This window comes from Blennius ocellaris (genome assembly GCF_963422515.1).
Source record: "Blennius ocellaris genome assembly, chromosome: 13".
Lineage (NCBI taxonomy): Eukaryota > Metazoa > Chordata > Actinopteri > Blenniiformes > Blenniidae > Blennius > Blennius ocellaris.
In genome coordinates, this window is record NC_137662.1 from 9,414,493 (window position 1) to 9,434,509 (window position 20,017).

Consider the following 20,017-nt stretch of genomic DNA (forward strand, 5'->3'; position numbering starts at 1 on the left):
GAACAAATATAAATTATATATTTTTTTTAAATAGGGCTTTTATAAACATTAAGAGCAACTGCAGGGGAAAAAACAAAACAACAACAACAACAAAAACCTGATACAACATGCTCGTGGCTAAATTAGACTGACTCAGAGTGTAAATGACAATGAGAACATCTGATTTTGATTAGAGAAAATGCGGTGTCCCTTTCAGTTTCAGAGTTTCACATGAGAACGGCTGCATCGTATTTTTATTACATGTCAGATGTTCGGCTGAATATTAGTGGCAGAGTTGGGTGGCGATAATGACTGCTCGGGCATGCTCGTTACATTTAACTCATCATTAGGGAGTTTGTCAGTCACTCTGCACAACTTTCCCAAATAAAATCCCGTAGAAAATCAAACTATTTACAAAAATATCTCAACCCCATGATTTAATTTCAGGCCGGCATTCCTGACAGGTATCAGAAACTGTTGAACATGATTAATGGTCGATTAAATGTTTCATCTTGTTTGTGGAAATAGCTTGGCAGATATATCAAATGGTCAGTCTTGCCTTTGTTTAGCTGTTTTTTTACTCTTTGATGGATGTTTATACCTTGTGCCAATGTGTTGTTGGAAATGTAGACAAATAAATAGGAGTATTTTCTTAATTCTGGGGAATTCCAGCAGCATCTACACTGATAAGCAATGAGCACTGTAATAAAGATCCCCTCAATGCAAAGATTGTACTACAGCCTCATTTTAGTGGGAAAAAGGCAAGAATACAAGTTCTTCTTAACAATAAAGGTCTGTCAGGAGCTAATATAAATATATGTGTTTATATTTGTTTGGTGCAACAGCCATTATGGGCATGTAATAAAATCTTTATTTCCATTATCACTGCAGATTAGGAAGAATTTCTTCTTTTGTTTTACTGTCGGAACATTTCAGGTCTGAGAGCATATTCACATTAAATCCAATAGCTAGTTCTGTAGTTTGAGATGATGTTTGATATTTAATGAGAGCACTGGGTCAAAGGTCCAAAAATGGGATAAATCATTCCCTGCAGATCAGAGATTTAGCACCAAGACCCATCCCTCGCCCCCTGTGAATCCTCTCCATCACAATGTACAATAACAACTGCAAAACTGGAGTCAGAATATTGCTATACTTCTATCTTTCATACACATCAAATCCCAGATCCTCTCTCTGATTGGAGGAGGAGAGAGGAAATCCTCATCCCGAGTCCCACCATCATTAGCGTGAATCACAGCTGCAATTAAAACCTCGTTTATCTTAATTACCGAACTAATGAGACGAGTCCCACAGGAGCGCACCGCACTCTCTGAGGACACTCGGGGAGCGTGAAGGCAAGAGAGGCGTCACACAGAGTCACACTTAAGTCTGCAAACAAGCACGCCCTCACACTAATCTCACTGCAGCATGAGCCTGGATAGACAGAGACATATGCAGAAATATGCATGTACAAGCACACGCAGAAATGCACAGATGCGTACAAAATGCATCGTCTGACAACCTTACCCTCCCACCTTTATCTCCTGGCACTGCATCACCCTTCAACTTTCATTATCTATCAAACTTATAATGATTTTATCAAGCCTACAGACTCCATCTCCATAAGGGCTTAGTGCGGTGCTATAACTCTTGATTTTGCAATGACTGGGAATACATCGCACCACCTAATTAATGTCTTTTTAATGCTCTTCTCCTCTAGAGCTTAACTCAGCCCTTCAACTTTGCAGCAAACACAACACACACAACAATACAACATGTGGCAGCCGACGGTAAGTAAGACTGAGTAGGTGTGTGCACTGAATGGGAGCAAAGGGTTTTATGGTGAGCTCAGTGAAGGAGCAGGCTGGGCGGCGGGCTCTGTCCTGAGTGCACACATGGATTACAGCACACGCATTCACAAATAATACATGAGTGCACACATGCCTGCAGTCACACACAAGCGGGGTCAAATTTCCTGTTTGGTCGTGAGGTCGCGCAGTGACTCAGCAGATGGCAGAACAATGAATATCTTCATCACCCAAAATTCCCATGGTGCACCAGGCTTATCACGCAGTGCCAGCCCTTATCAGCCAGCTGGCAATACTGGAGGCACCGATGTCCTTCCATCCCGGCTGTTTTGGGCCCGAGAGGGGGCGAACAGAGTTTAAAGGATACAGTCCACAGCCGGCTGTAATCCTCCCAATGGGTGTTCATTTTCACCCCACAGATCAATGTTTGACTCCCAAACGATCTTTCAAGGATTGTTTGTCCTTCAGAATTGACCTGGTGATTACGATTAATATAAACCAGCTGGAAGGATATTAATGTCGCATGACTGCGGCGTGTGGAATTATTAATTCAGTTTATGAAGATGAACAAGCTACAAACCTGTTGCATCTGACTCTTACTGGTTAAGAAGTAAACAACAAGTTTAATGCACACAAACAACCTAATTTCTCATCTAAACTCTAATCGAGTCAGAACCTTAGGTAAACAACCAGTCCTCATTTCAATAGTCAAGTTAACATCATCAAGGATGCTGAATTTTACAGAACTTAAACATAGAAAATAAGAAAAGCAAAGATGACTTCGTACTAATAAGCTTCAACAGACACATGACAAACATAGTCTGCAAACCACAATAAGACTCAAAAACTACAAATTACTAAATGAAGAGACTGACCAAATATTTCTAAACTGGTGATTTGAACATTTAAATGCTTTATGGAAACAGACTCAGGGAGTACCTTTGAGATATAATGTAAATGTTTTAGAACATTTGCTTGAATAATGTCGAGGACTCTGACTAACCATTGAATCCTTAACTGAAATCGTAAAACAGTAAATGGATTTCACTTATGTTCTGCATTCCTCCCAGCAACAGCAGGTCTCAAATCACTTTATGCTGTCAAATACATTCGCACAAGACACTCAGCCTCAGTCTCATGGTTCAGGGTTTAGTCTCTTAACTCCAACTGAGTCACATCCACCTTTCGCCATCAACACATTCCATCCTGGAGCAAAGTACGATGGTCTGAGCTGCACAATGCAGAAGCAAGCTGCTCTAAAGAACAAAAAGCAGAGAAGCTAATTTAATTGAATATATAAAAATAGTAATAGAGAACTGTGGATTACCAGATACACCTGCCTCTGCAGTGATCTCCAGGTAGTTTTAAGAACATCAATCAATAAGAACCGGTATTTAATCACCATCTGTAGCTACCGCTGCAACTTCTGGCACCAATAACACGAGTAAAGCATAAATCTTGTCTTATGTATATTTGACTACAACACTTTGGCCAATTCCTGTTTTTACAATCCCAAACAAGGATCCTTTGACACATTTGGATGGAATTGTCTTGCTGTAAACTATTTCACAAGTTACTTTATTCACTGCGACCATCTGGGATGTTCAAGAAGCACGGTTACTTGGTAACAGCAAAGTTTACTGTCACTGACATATTAAAACTATTAGCAAATTTTACAGTTTCTGCAGCACAGACAGATAAACAGACAAAACCAATACGGTCATAATCACTTGCTACTTTTCGAATCCAGAATTTTAATCCCCGAAAACATAAATTCTGCCATTAAAAGTTTGTGACAAATTGAGTTCTTCATTCCGCCAACTTATCAAATGATTTGGAAACATGTCTGTACATTCATGTAATTACTTGTCATCATTTGTAGATAGGGATTAATAACAAATGACCTAGAGAGGAAACATTAGATGTGGAGCAACATCAAAATATGAACTCAAAGCTCCCTGCCTCAAGGTCAATCTGTCCACCAAATTTCAAACAAGTGTGCTCATGAGTTTGGGAGATATCGTTCTGGCAGACAGACAGACAGACAGACGAAGTAACTGGCAGGCATACACATCATATCCTTGGCAAGGGTAAGAGAACTGAGTTCAGAAGTATTAAAGCAGGATCACTGCTACAGCCTTATCAGTACCATGCAAACTGTAACTGCCTCTCTCGTTCTCCCAAGTGAAACTCTCAGTTACAGTAACACTCACACAAGTTATGCATCTTCAGGAGAAAGGTCAGGGGGGTCATTTGCTCCGACATTTGATCACAACAAATATCCCACCAAGAGTTCATTTGATGTGACAAAAAAAACCCCCCATAAAAACCACACAAGTACGCAAATAGAGAAAATTGTGAGATTACTCTCCTCTGCCGAAGGTCAAATTTGTCACTCTGACAAATCATAATCCTGTTTTGATGGCAGGAGCCAACATGAGAGAGATACTGCTAAACGAAGGCTGACTTCTGCACAACTGCACCGAAACAGTGATTAATAACTGCTCTCAGCCTGAGCCTATTCTGTGATGCTGCTCACTGCCGGTATTGACTGTTGTGCTTGATGAGACTTTGTCTATTATTGCTGCAGAATTATGATAAGAGGTGATCGATTCCCCCCCTCTGTGCCGTGGATGTCAGATTGATTATGCGACTCAGACCTGCGATTATGGTGTAGCCGATCCCTCTTGGTCGGCCGAGATCCTGGTCAATGGCTGTTATCTTCCGCACTTCGTTTCCCTGCAGAAACGCACAGGCACACAAAACATGAAGCTGCATGTCAGTTTAATAATCACACTTTTAGTGGATGTGCACAGAAACTTGAGACAGGCTGCAAATTATTATACAAAACAAGAAGGTTAGGAAAATTTCATATTATATGAATTCAAGGTGTTTACAAAAAAAAAAAATAGAAAAACATTTAAGGAAAACATTAAAAGAACAATAAAATTGTGTTCCGGATCATTTAAAATGAAAGCTAAGAGTAAGACAATAAAAGGTTGGAAATTATCCAGAAAAGCAAACCTAAATCAAAAGCATGCAGATGAATAGTGAGAAGCATTTCCACCTGCACATGTCTGAACATCAGTCATTGTGGAAGGTGTGATGCTATGAACATGGATTACATTTGATTCCGAGCTCAGAGGCCTTATGTGTGGAGTTTGCATTTTTTCCCCCCCATGTGTCCATGGCTTTTTAACTGCCACTTTGATTTCCTCCTGTATCAGGTTACTTGATAACTCCGAACATGTTCACAGGTGTGTGTATACCTCACTCTGTGCATTCGCTGTAAGATGGAACATAGAATCAAAGCAAAATAAAGTAATAAACAGAATTGATAAGATTAAAATTGATAAGGTTAAAAACTGTTACTATGGCAAAGTGCATTAAAAATATCATTTCTCTTAAAAATGTTTAATATTGAGATATTTACAGAGTAAAACATGTTGTTGCTGCTTTTTTTTCTTTTTCTATAATGCCTGATGCAGTAAAAGCTTATCTTTAGTATTTATCTTTTGAACATTCATGATCCCATTTTTTTGTATTTGAATACATGAATGCACACTATTGTGAGATTTGTGTTAATTCATAAATTATTTTAGAAAATTCCAAAAACGGAAAGGACAGAATTGATTTGATTGATTTTAAATAATAATTATTATGATTTATATGGTTACATAAATATCATAATGTTTTAAGCACATTTGTTTGGTTATTTTAAGCTTAAGGATTAAACTATTAATGTAAAGATAAAAAGGTGCTCTTACACCTATGGATTATTGTTTTATGCTATGATAGGCGACCTTGGAAAGACAAAATAAAAAACGAAAGCATGGGAGCTATCACTGTTAATTGCCAGGTAGCAAAAAAGGCAAATAGTTCATTAAGCCAGTTATGCTTTACATTTTGTCGTGTGAAAAGTTTGAGATAGTCAGTCATACAAATCTAAAACTTTAGCACTAAAGCAAAAAACAATTAGCAGATTGTTATATTATCAATTGTAAGATTACAAATGAAATCTTCTCACACAAGGACATTCCTAGTAGATGTATCAGTCTTTCTGATACTTCTGTCACTCTCCACTAGACATCAATACATGAAAAGTTAAAAGCAACAAGGAGTCAGAAACATTACGGCAGACAAACCATTTTTTCTTTTGTGTGTTATGAGCATTTAATTTGAGATTACTTCACCTTTCATTGTCTCAAACTTATCCAGCTGCACCAGTGAGCCTGCTATTTGACAAAACCAAAGTGTGACAGTTGGGTGGGAGATAAAGAAAGAGAGAAAGCTATTTGAAAGTCTTTGATCCGCTGAGCTTTCTCAGCCTTCGTGCCTCAATCAGACACGGTAGTGTGATGCTTAAAAACCCCTGCGCTGCAGCGAGAGACTGTAAGACCCTCCCTACTTTCCAGTTCTCTTCGTTGCCCCCTCCTCCCCTCCTCCCTTCACTCACACTTGAGCGGGCTGCCTCCCATTGATCCTGTAAATTGTGTCTAAGACGTGTTTATGCTCCATTTCTGCCAAAGCATCTCCTGTCATTGACCAATTACAGCAGAATCAATTACAAGCCTTTTAGAGAGACTGATTCACACCATTCACAAGTTGAGAGGGGAAACACTCTCTCTCACACACACACACACACACACAAACACACACACAAACACACACACACACACACGTGCGTGCGCGAAAGATGGAAGGACTGACTAGGAAAGAAATAAGGGACAGGGAAAGTGAGTGAAGAGAAGTGATGCTGAAGTAACATGAGCAATATTCTCAAGCTGTCCACACTAGTGGAATATGTTCAATCAACCGTCACACATACAATCCCTCCCCTCCTGCGTACACACACAGACACACGCCAACGCACATCCACACACAGACATTCCCCCACAGCTATCCTCTCTCCCTCTTCATCTTTTCATTCCTGCCTATACAGGACATTACACCCCCCCCTCTCCCCCCAAACCCATTCCCCTTTTTTGCTACTGCTCCTCATTGATTTGACAGCCAAATTGTGTTTGTTGTAGAAAGGGGCCTTATGTCAGTCTGAGCAAAGATTCATGGCTATAAGAGCTAAAAATCCTGCCCTGTGACTTCATCTAAAAAAAAAAGTTTTCTCCTGCTCCTTTGCACCTTTGCAATATGAAAGAAACAGGGAAACAAGGAGGCTGTGGACAAAGTGGAGGGTTTTTTTCTGTGTGTGTGTGTATAGTCACACCTTTGAGAAATGACCTGTGACAGGGATCCAAGTTTGATATCACTACGTGTAAATGTCATGGGCCTTGAGAACAGTTGACACTCATTCTGTCATTGTACGCCCTCGGCTTATCACTACCAAACACTGCATAATGGAAATGACACATGCCTGTTAGAATCCCATTTGAGGTCACTGAAGGTGTGTGTGCCTTCGCACACAAGTACAGCGGCCCCACTGCCCTGCGGTCTCCCCTTGAGTCCTGTTGTAATCCCGACTGTATCTGTTGAGGGGGTCACAGGGGCTTGGCAACAGATTTCAGATTTTGGTTGTGGACTTGATGTGACCTCTTCTTACATTGTCATTGTAATAGGATTACACACTGCCCCCTACTGTTAGAGGCAGGAGCGACAGCTCTCCGAAGCAGCATTACTGAGGATTAGCTGTGCTCCGTGGCAGTAAGTGATCTGGAATTCACTCAATGATGTCAACTTTGTCATCCAAATTAATAGTGGTCCTTTTGACTTTCTCCATTATGTAAATTTGCCCGTTACTTTTTCCGTTCTCCTCACACTTTATCTCATTCCACCCCAACATCTTACTATCCTCCATAGCTCCATGCTTCCCCCTGCTCTTCTGCCTGTTGTGACCTTCCTCGTGACAGTTGATGAATCAGGGAGCCAGGGAGACACCGGGCGTCGACTCCGTCATGCCCCGTTAATATGCATGCAAATGTAGCACTTGACATTTCTACTACAGTGCGTACAGGCTGCGAGACGAGCGGCGTGCGGGTGGCTGTGTGAGTCGGGGGGCCGGAGTGGGTGAGAGGCGGAATGAAAGCTGATAGAGTGAGTGAGGAACAGAAATCAGGACAAACAGTAATATGCCCTTGTGTATAATTCCCTCTCCACAAGTGGAAACATCAATAGCTGGACCATTAGCCACCTGGGAACTGAGTTTAGAGGCTGAGTCAGGAGAGTGAACATAATGGTGTACAGGGAAACAGACACTTGGGGCATTAGATACCCATTATAAACTTACTTGCAATAAAGACAGAAGTAAGGTCAGACCCCATGGCTTTGCACTGCATATGATACACAGACTTCATACTTCATAGACATGAAGCAGGATGAGCAGGAGATAGCATAAATCCTATAGCCTTGATGACCTTTGCTGGAAGCCTCGCATCCCTGCAGCAAGACTGTAAATCTCCAACGGTAATTACAGTACCCAACACCTGCAGTGCTGTATGTAACATCCCCAAGGGCTGAGTTTGGGTGGTTGGAGGTTCCCTTGAGGGAGGGAGGATGAGAGGTGAGCTATCATGGCCTTATAATAAGTCAAGCCATCGCTGTTAACCATATTTCTCTTGCACCTGTTTCAAACACCTCCTGAATAATCAGAGTAGCACGGGGGCTGGACAGGTGGTGCTTGAGATGAGCAATAAGGTGAAATGGATGGTAAGAAAAAAAATTGACAGATTTCAGGGATTCATATAAAAACTGCATGAAGAGGATATCCGTACTGACCAGGGGAACATCCTCCTCTATGTTGGTACTGTAGGGAAGATTGGTGAAAACAGGGTCCATGTCTTGGACATCGGTAATGGTGATGGCCAAGTTGGCAAGCCGGGACAGAGGTCGGACTTTGTCTTGATCCTGACAAGGAATAAAAACAAGAGCACAGTAATTAGACGTGCATTAATTTGGTTAAGCATATTAGGATATTGGTAACATTTACTAAATGTTATGCTAACCGTGGCGTTGACAGTGAGTTGGTAGGCTGAGATCGTCTCGTAATCCAGAGGTTTGGCGATAGTGACGGTGCCCCGGGCCCCGTCGATAGAGAAGTAGGGAGAAGGTGGCTGGAAGGAGAAGAGGACACTGCCCCCAGTGCCCTGATCTGGATCTGTGGCATTCACCATAAACACAGATCTGCCCACTGGTGTATTCTGAAAGACATATTCAAGCAGAAATGCTCCCAATAAATGACCTTATTTGTACTGTATGAACTATTTCCCTCTGCCGGCACTGTCAGAAGAACGTCAGATGAATACTGCTGCTCAAGTAAATACTTGAACTTGTGACCCTACTTTGGCATAGAGTGGTTTTATCTCACACCATGAGCTGCAGACAACAATTTGATTTAGCCATAATTTTGGAGTATAGTGTCCTAGTTGTGATTGTGGAAATGCACATTCCTCCCTTGAAGCTACTCCTTCAAATCGTGACAGCATTTAATGTATTCTCAGTCAATCTGTATAAATAAAAACAGTGATTGGGATCGGAGCCTCAACCACTTCTGATTGGTTTCTGGCCAAAGGGCTGACTCAGCTTACTTCACTGCACCAAATGACACAGAAGAGCACACACATTTCTCAGTGTTCATCTGTCTAGATAAACAGACGGAAATAACAGAACAGCATTAGACACAGTGACTTCAAATGTTACTCTCACCCACCCACACCTACTATACCCGCTTTATGTTAGTTTTGGTTGCGGACGCTGAAACCCATCCCTGCTGAGTTGTGGGTGAGCCCTGCTCCCACACTCACAAACATTACTAACTTCTACAATCATCAATTAATCTTACAAACATGTCTTTGGATTTTGGCAAGAGAAAACCTCCAATGACAAAGGATGAACATGGCATCTTGGGATAATATCCCACTAAAAAAACATGAAGTCACCATTTACCGACTCCCACACACAGTGAGGTGTCATCCGGCCTGTAAGATGATAACATCATGCTGGGTGCTCTGTCAGGGAAGCAATGTTGTAGATAACGAGACAAATGCCGGAGCCAGCGAGCAACCGCTAAACTAATAAACCTCTGAGCTGTCTTTAAAAGACTGTGTCATTAGTAATTCTGCTCTAAAATCAGAAAGAAGATGAAACCACATCACTATCCCTGTGGTCAACTGATGGTGTGCAACACTTTTTCAGCAGTGAACAATAATTTGCATTTTGTGTCAAACATTTCTCAACATGCAATGCACACAGTGATGGTTTCAGAACAGTGATGAGAGTTAGCCGAGTTTAATCTGGGCAATAATGATACATTTTTGGCAGCACAGTTGGGGGGAGTGAAACGCTTTTGTTTATTGTTGACTTCAGTATGTGACTTCCTCGATAAACCTGGTGCTCTCACAATAATGCAACTTCAATGACATCCAGATATCCGATTGTCCACAAGTATTTGTTGACTATCTATCTGTGTTGACCACAATAACTGCCTCAGGTATCAAAGAGCAGAGACATGTCAACAGGACAGAGTAACAGAATGTATGATTTATCTTGGTCATGGTCAGCCTCAATACCTGGCAAGACGAAGAAGAAAAACTGTGAAGGCCGTATAAAGAAACAGAGTCTCCAGGTAGTGCAGAGCACTGTGTCTATAAGTTTGAGGAACATCCTCATTAATTGGAATTTTATCTCAAAACAGCCACACACACATAATTAATAAGAAATGAGAATGCCTACAGATACAGGAAGAAGAAAAAGTAGTGCAAGAGAGGAGGAGTACTGAAAAGAAAGCCTTCCATTCTCTCTATTTCTCTATCACTCACACACTCACCTGAGCACTCTATTCAAAGTGGGTGGCCTTGTTTACTGTGGGGTGGGGGTGTGGGGGGTGCAACCACATGGGAAGGTCGTGGTGGTGAACTGAGCTGGGCCCTGAGCCAAAGCTAAAGCGACAGAGTAAGAGAGCAGTTGACCCCACAGTCTGCCTGTGCTGGTGTCAGGAGAGTGCAGGGGCACATTTGCATGCGGGTGTGTGCTTGCTGAGACTGTGCAATAGTCTATGTTTTGGCTGGGCTACAATTGTGTGTTTGTTCTGGCATTGTGAACATGAGGGATGACTTTTTAGACGTGCCTGTATCCTTTCACGATCTGTTTACCAAGACGTATGTACCGGTGAATTGAACTATTGACCTGCAGTTTTGCTCTGAAGGACAGTAGGTGTTCACCCTATGGAAAGTACATGTAAGTGCCTTTGTCCACATGACTTTGAGCAGCTGCCATACCAACACTTTCTGCGTCCCGGCTTCTGTTATTCTTCTCCATCAATTTCCATTTTTACTCTTCCTCTCAGTGATCTCTATACGGGCGTGAGCACTGCTGGAAAATAGACTGTCTAACCAGATTAAACTAGGCTGCCACATGGGAATTAAAATAACAGCAACAGATGTCAGCAAAAGCAAGGGAGCAAGCTTTTCAACCTTGAGTTGGAACCCCCATTATGTTTTATGATGCATGCAGTCAGGTAATTTCTGAGATTGATGTAGTGGATTTGGAAGTTGTTCTGTCAACTGTTCTTCAGGACTGTTTGCTACAAGAAATTGGCATCTCAACACATTAAATGCATGTGTGTTGATTTTCTACTTATTTTACTGATGTAAAGTCATAGAAGCCAAGTCCAGAGGGCTTATGGGTTTCATTAGAAACACAAATTTATATCCTTAAAGTAGCACGATAACACAACAAGGCCAGATCAAGATTCCTGCTAAGACCTCTCCTCTCATCACCATCCCTCCATAGTACCAGTTGTCAAATTGAGATGGGTATTTGTTTGAACTTTAACATGCATTGTTGTAACACTCCATCATGTTGAGAATATTGAGAAACATAGGGAGCATTTCACGTGATTCATTTTTGGACAATAGTATTTCATTTCATGCATAAATGTACTTGGCAATATATCACGTCATACAAAACAATCTGAAGGAGCTACTGAGCGGACCGAGCCTTCAGAAAAGCTGCCGCTCCAATAAGTACTCCTTAAGACAGGGGTGCCCAAACTCAGTCCTGGAGGGCCAGTCTCCTGCATGGTTTAGTTCTCTCCCTGCTTCAGCAGACTTTAAACTAATAATGATGCCATCACCAAGGTTGTGAAAAAGCCCAATAACGAGCCTTTCATTGGAATCAGCTGTGCTGCAACTGGGAGCGAGCAAAACCCTGCAGGACTCTGGCCCTCCAGGACCAAATTTGGGCACCCCTGCCCTAAGATATCCTCAACTACTTCACATTTGTGACACAATTATTCAGCATCCATAAAGGTCACAAACTTTACTGATATACAATGGAACCTTTTACATTTTAAATCTTATTGTAGGCCTCTGGATAAACATACACGTGGTTTAGAGCCATTTCAATGGTAATAAGTATAAGATAGAACTAGAAAAAATAAATCATAAGAACTTTTTTTTTTTTATATATAGTTATTCTGTTTTTGATCCTTGAAGAAAACAATGAAATTAAATTGAAACCAACAGAAATACCTGCCTGTCACTCAGATGTGTTGTCGTGTTCTGCTCTGTTTTGGTCACTAAAAAGCTTGTCTGCGGCACTTAAGAGCTCACCTCATCGATAACTGCTGAATGAAGGAAGAGAGTTACTAATCCACTCCCCCACAACAATAACTGCATTTGAATAAACATCTTAGCTGCATTTCTCTGATATAGTTATTATGCTTGTCAAGTTGTCTGCTTCTGCGAAAATTGGAAACACCTCTAAAGGTACCCCACAGCCTGCAGCATGACACTGGAGCACAGCAACAAATTTATTGGATAAAAATATACAAAAATATACTAAATCAAACTCTAGGTGAGTTAATTAAATATTCCAGCTTTGGCTTGTTTGTGTGCGAGCAGTTATGTGTGGCTGGTGTGGATGTCTACATTATCGGCTTTGCTTTGATGTCAAAGAGGCAGTTTGCTAGATGCGTATTGAGTGAGTGTGTATGAGCTGTCTGTGTGTGCTCACCTTTCTGAAAGATGAGAGTTTCTGGATGAGATCCTGATGTGTGTGAAGAAAGTATGTGTTATTATGTAGCCTTTTCCCCCTTAAAGCATGCCACTTTCTATCTCCCTACACAGCAACCGGCGAAACAATAACTCATTAACACCGCCCAGCCTCGAACGCCACAAGGTTCGGCACATGTTGTCGTACGCTCTTTCTCAAATATGTGCACAGACTCCAACATCTGTTTGGATCTCCCAGATTTGACGACAGACACTCCACGTTCAACGCAGTTCAAGCAACAACAGTTCAATGCTTTGCAGAGACACACAGATGACCATCTCTCAACAGTATGTGTCAGTGTGCCAATGCGGCACCTCATTGTTAGCAGCCTTCGCTGTGTCCAGATGAAGAAAATATTACATCAGTTGTTCCCTAACTGTTTCTCTGTGAGCTCTTCAAGATTGCTTCAAAGAAAGGCCCTCTCCAATTGTTGTCAAACCATTATGTTTGGCAGACAAAAAGACTCTAAAAATACAAAAGCAGAAGTTTTGGGGAAAAAAGCAATGGGTTTTTTCAACAGCACATCTAATTTAGACCCCAAGAAGACAGATGAAGCAAACTGATCAAGCTTTGTGGATCCCTTTTTTTAATCACCGGAGCTGACGGGCTTTGGGCCAACGGAGTGCGCTCCGGTGCAGGGCGACGTCACCGGAGTGGTCTCCAGCGGCACAAAGCTGGTTCGGCCGGTGTTTGCTCTCTCGGAACCAACACAAAAGTTGCAGCTTGCATCTTTGTGGCTGCAAAAAAAAAAAGTTAACTAAACAACTAGTGCAAAGCAACAGTGGATTCATAAGGTCCAAATCTGCCGCCCAGCCGAGACGACTGTTGCAACGTCACATATCTGCCTACATTTTAACCTTTTTCCTGCGGAGGAAACGTACACCAGATTTTTTTTTTTTTTTTTTTAACTTTTTTTATTTTTTTTTTATTTTTAAATACTTTACAGTCATTCCAATTTGCTGTTATAGAGAAAATAGAAAAGCCCAACATATCCACATGAGCAAGCAGGTGTGTTTGCGACTGTGGAAAGGAAAAACTCCCTCAACAAGGAGAAACCTTTGCAGAAACCAGACTCAGAGGTGGCGGCATTCTGCGGACCGGTTGGGGTGAGAGGATAGAGGAGAGGAGAGGAGAGGAGAGGAGAGACAGAGAAAGGCTTGGTGAAACAAAATAAATACAAAAAATACAAAATACAAAATACATACAATACCCTTGTTAGTGCTACATACAATTGTTTTTTTGTTTTTTTTGATAATACATTAACCACAGTGATCTAAATATTTTCCAACTGCCATGAGATTAAGACCAGCCTGAGCAACAACAGAGCAAAAGACCTAAATAATGACAACAATTATAACAAAAGCAAAAAGCAAAAGGACATAGAACAAAAATAAATAAATAAATAAATAAAACAAACAAACAAACACAACAACAACAAAAGCAAACAACAACTTGGTTTTGATAATTAACAGAACAATCTCGTCAATGAGGAGTGGGAGTGTGTGTGTGTGTGTGTGTGTGTGTGTGTGTGTGTGTGTGTGTGTGTGTGTGTGTGTGTGTGTGTGGTTTGTCCTCTGGATGTGAATGAAACTGTTGTGGGGGGGCCGCAGCACCACCCCGGAGCCCAAGGCCACCAGGGCCGGACGCCGCCACTCCGGCACTCAGCGACCCACCGGATCCAGGGAGGCCCCGACAAACCCCCCCGGAGAGCCACGCCCCAACCCGGAAGGCACCAGACGGAGCGCGGAGAGAGGACCCCCCCCAGGCCAGAGGGGCCCACAGGAGAAGGATAAAGGGCGCAGAGCCCCGGGCCCCGACCGAGCCGCCAAGCCGGGACCGGCCAGCGCAGCGCCCCCAGGCCACGCGGGCAGGGAGCCCCCCCGGCCCCGACAGCGGAGCCCGCCGCACCCCCAGGGGCCATCCCCCCACCACCCCCCCAACCCCCGGCGGGACAGAGACGTACACCAGATTTGGCTCTCGTTATGCTTTGCCTTACTGCTCAGTAACGCTCCGTTCCTTCCCCGCACTTTTTGTGCGGTGGAAACGGGACTAAAGTGCACCCTTAGGGAAAACCTCAACAGTCATCTGTAAAAAAAATTACGCTCACACATAAAATCTGTGCTTGGCCTTTTGCAATTTCTATTGGGTCTCAATAGCCTTACTATCAGGCCATTGATTGAAACTGCATGAAGTCAATGTGGGTGACTAGGTCCAAAATGTTAGGCAGTGAATCCTCAGATGTTTATTGGCCAATAAGACTACCCAATCACTTCACCATGAATGAGAGACACAATAAATAATGCTCGGCAAAGACCAGCAGTAGCCAAACCAAATAGCGAAGCATGCAAGTTATTGCAAAGCACTATGTGTTACATCGTATCCCAGCACCAGTGCAAAAGCCAATTGGTTAGTCATGGCTCATATTCTTGCATACGCAGTGTGCCTTGACAATGCTTTGTAGCTTTTGAATAAATGGGGGCCATTTCCTTTGGGGAGAAGAATGTTAAGTGGTAAGCGGGTTGAAGAGGGATGAAGAGGATTCCCTGCTGAGCCTTATCTGAAGTGCACTGTAGGAATCACCCTTGTCTCCCTCTGAGAGCTGCTACTTATGGAAGGAGAAGAAGAGACACATACTGCTGAGAGATACAGAGAGATAGGGAAAGAGACAGATTCAAAAGAGACTCATAATGTGTTTTTGCAGATTTTTATGATTTTTTTTTTCATGGAAGCTGAACTAATGATAATTGCTCATTTTGTTTCATAAAGCTAATTACACAGTATACATTTGAAGAATTCAAGCTCCTGGCTATTACACTAATAGTACATTTTTGTTGTTGACAGTCATATTGTATTACCAAATTGTGTCCAGAAACCAATAGGCCACTTGAGGGAGTAACAGATTACATATAAATTACAGAATACACAGTACAATAATAGTCTAAGAACAAACCTCAAAGGTCTTGCAGTTCAGCAAAGTCTTTCACAAGGTTGTGCTAAGGCAACGGGTGATTTAAAGAAAATTTCAATTCCATGAAACCTCCCAGGAGTATTGTAAAAAAAAAAAATAGACCCACAAAGGCTTTTCTGAAATGGCCCTTGAGTGAAATCAGTAAAATTGAAGTAAAGCAAATAACCAAGAACATGATAATCATTCCCACCGTGCCTCAGAGAATTTGTATCAAGATGGCAGAGAGACTGGCATTGATGTAAGCCTCGACAGCAGAATGGCTTAATATAAGCCACATCAGCTGTCACCAGAGACCATGCATCACAACTTTGCTACCAGCAAAACTATATCTAATCTATAGAGATAAAAATGTAACCTTTTGGTCTGAATGCCAGATCCTTTTTTTTCCCACCTTGACGACACATCTAGTGCAGGGATTTTCAAAGTGTCAGAGAATGAGATCCTCCTCGCTTAGATTCAACAATGCCACACCGACATTGGCCCACGCTGAGTAGTAACTTTGTGACTTCTTAATGTTTTCAACATTATAAGAGATTATTGTAAGTGACTGTTGGGATCCATAAGCAATTAAAAGACAATCCATCAATCCATCCATCTGGTTTATCAAGTTGAGGGTTACTAGTCGATCCAAGCTAAATTTGGGCAAAGACAATATAGTGACCCTTGATAGGTCGACAGTACACCACAGGGCAAATGCAGTAAGAAAGACAATCACACACATGCTTCCATTATGGGCAATTTAAAGTTACCAATAAAGATAGAAAATAGGAGAACTGAAAATCTCAAATGAAGAACATGTATCTCCATAAGGCCTTCAAGCCTCAAATTGGGAGTATTGTATCTATGAGGTGAGAATACTAACCACGACACCACTGTGTGATTCCTTCAAGCATGCTGTATGCACTGTGCTATGGTGTTTTGATCTTATAAGAAATATATGAGATAGACAAGACAGTAAGCTGCTCATGAATACTCTCAACACAAATTTTCCAGTTTGGCATATCAAAAAATTGATTGAATGAGTGGAATGGTTTCAATATGAAAAAGCCACACAAGAAACAAAGACTTTTGAGAAATGTGCTTAGAATTGCATGATTATGATATAAGTGCATGGGCTTCCATTACAACTGTAAGTACAAGAGCTGGAGCAGCACTTGTAAAATTGAGAGACAATATGGTGGACTACAAGATGGAGTGAGATGAACAAAAACAAAGACAAAGAAAAAGGGATAGTGAGACACTTTTAATCAATGTTATTTGGTTATTACCGTGCCTTCTATGTACAGTGCAAAAACCTGCCTGCTGCATCTAATAAAAAGGAATTTGCCTCTGGGATGAATAAAGTATTCTATTCTATTCTATTCTATTCTATTCCATTCTATTATATTCTATTCTATTGTAATGAGTAGGTTGAAAAGGGCAGCAGTATGCCAGTCTTCCCAGGGCTAAATTTCTAGTTCAATATGACAGGTAGACTTTTGGGGCCCCTGAGAGTTAAAGCCTTCAGACTTCAAGTCTGCACACTGCAGACTCTCTGTGGGACCTTGAGGGATGACGGGGAGCAGTGTCCACTGAGGGCCATAGCTGTGAGTGTAATGGATTCTGGTGGTTAAACGCCAGCTCTCCCCTCTAGGAGTCCTTCAGGGAGGAGTAGCCATACCGAGGGATTGAGCTCAGACTAACAACGTTGTTTAATTCTTTCACATGTCACTCTCTTTAAGGTGGAACTGAAGCCAAATTGGCTTAGATTGTGGTGTGGAGGCAGATTATGCTCTTCAGGTGCACAAGCTAAAAGCCTCAAATTAGTGTGCGATTTGTTCCAAAAATTATGCAAATACAAAAGTATGACTGCTGCGCTAGAGGACTCGATGCAGTGCTTTTCAGAGCTTGGCGAGGGAAGATCGAAATGTATAAAATTCCTTAAAAGGCTAATTCTGAGTAGTTTCGTCAAAAGTTCACAAGGATATTTGATACATCTTGCATTGATGGCATGACGCTATTACTCATTAAAACACAATCTAAAGATAATCGCTATCCTTTGCCTTATCTTAGAGTGTCGATTGATTTCCATCAGTCAGAGAATGTATGCCATGGTGCTTTTATAGTTTCAATAGCATAAAGAATAAACACTGTTCCATCCCAGATGGTTATAATTCTTCTCTTCATCTACTTGACAAAAACTGAATTGTGTTCATTACCATTTTTGACAAACTAACGGAGTTAATTCATCACCTGTAAAAAATGACCTAAAAAAATCTCAAAGTACACTCTCGGCTGCATGCCAGACTTCCCATGTTTAAGTACTTAATTTGCTCAGGATTTGCTTATCTCTGGTTTTTATAACAACACAGATACTTCATTGATTTTGTGCTTGGAAAAAAGTCATGTGTTCAACCTGAGATTTTCTCTCCAAATGGTCTACAGATCGTTGATGATAAGTAGAAGACACGTCTCTGCTAAATACTGTAATGTTCTATTGATTGAGCCTGGAGCAGTTTGAGCTTATTTACCAATAAAAGCAAACATTTTGGGATGTTAGAGGCATTGCAATTACCGGGAGAAAACAAACAAACCAAAATCCAAAAAACTTTTTAGGGATGGTATGCTAGTTCAAATTACTCATCAATACACGCTTACAAACATAAACCACACTCTTCCCCAACTGAACAGGTCCAGTAGAACATGGCTAAGTGCTGAGACATGAAAGCTTTCTGTGGGTGACTGCAGTAATGTGTTTAGTGTAGCCATTGCGAATAATTGAACACACTCATGCCATGTTTGCAGCAGAGTAAGACCACAATGTGTGAGTGAGAACATGATGTCATTGCTGTATTTTGATGTCAACTGATATAAATATTCACTTAGAAATGACCCTACAACTAAAGTATTTTAAGTGAGCAAGAACGAGCTACAATGGACCAACTACCAAGGCTCCCTCCAATCCCGGTCAACAGCTGCAGCAAGGTTCAGGTCCTTCAGATGTAAAACCAAAAAGATGAAGAAACAAGTTTTTATCCTCAGATCTCTTTGTGTGTACAGTTTATATTCATATAACTTATAGTTGGATATATAATTATTTTGTACAGTATTGTTCAAAATATTATTATATATAACTATATTGCACTGCTTGTATACATGTATCAGTGAAAGCCTTTTCACTTTCGTCAAACATCCTGCATAATGAAAGGCATTATTTTCATTCATTCTTATTAGAAGATATTGTACCTAATGACTGTTGAGTTCTATAGGAAATAAAAATCACAACACTTCTGCTCCTAGATTGAGGCTTTTCATGAGAGATAATATGTCCAAACTACAAACAAGATTTGAACCCACAACAATTTCACAAAGACAAGAGAGCACTATCCGCTGTAGCATTATAATGCTTTTATATAACTTGTACATGCCAAAATCACATTTAGTTTTGCACTGAAGCTTGTTAAACAAGCAACCAAAAGTATGGGTTAGTATGTTCCCCACTGATTATGTCACCCATTAGCTAAAATATAGTCCTCAGGTCTTACTTATTACTAGCTTTAAATCCAGCTGCTCACGTTGATGCAGTAACCATCAGTATGGAATCTGATTTCTGGATCTTTGCTGGTTCTACTGTAAAGTCAAGATAACTTTTTGTCCACCCGAGCAAAGGCCATGGCAAAAGTACAGACTTCTGAGAGCAATCCTTTGTTCTTATTTTGTCATAAATGTTAAAGATATGGTGATTTGAAGGGGGCAGTGCCTGAGCTGTGGTCCCCTGCTGCTCGCAGCTCCAGAGGCCTGACTGTTCACTACAATAGAGCCATGATTACACCTACGCTGCTCGCAAGGTTCTCACTTCCTCCCCAGCTGCCTGCGCTCCGCTTCCAACCCAGCAGGCATGTGATTGTACCAGCATGGCTCACCCTCTCACTTCCTGCTCTCACAACCTCTGTCCTTCCATCACTGCCTCCCACATGGGGCATTTTGTCACACTGCCATTGGTATTATTCTGCCTGATGTGAGGGAATGTATTGCAGTTGAGGAAATAGCAAAGTGGCACAATTAACTTAAGATGAAGACATGTATCTCTTTTGCTAATAAGCTTTGGCTAACTAAAATGCTTCTGGTTTTGATGCCTAAATTTCTCCTGACAATATGTAACAACAATTAAAAAAAACAAACAAACAGACATTGTAATTGAAGTCTCAACATCTCATGATGCTTTTTGAAGATATCTGTGATGGCTAATGCACAACGTTAGGTCAGGATTATTCTCGAT

At 41.4% G+C, this 20,017-nt stretch overlaps 1 protein-coding gene across 1 annotated transcript in view; it reads right to left on the reverse strand.

Moving 5' to 3' along the window:
• cdh23 (cadherin-related 23) overlaps window positions 1-20,017 on the reverse strand; it is a gene marked incomplete at its 5' end in the record, with an annotated part of 177,234 nt that overhangs the window by 97,244 nt on the left and 59,973 nt on the right. The window contains 3 exons of the mRNA XM_080507244.1: window positions 4,448-4,526; window positions 8,517-8,645; window positions 8,744-8,938. Coding sequence (XP_080363370.1) covers window positions 4,448-4,526; window positions 8,517-8,645; window positions 8,744-8,938 — 403 coding nt within the window. The remainder of the gene's footprint in view (window positions 1-4,447; window positions 4,527-8,516; window positions 8,646-8,743; window positions 8,939-20,017) is intronic.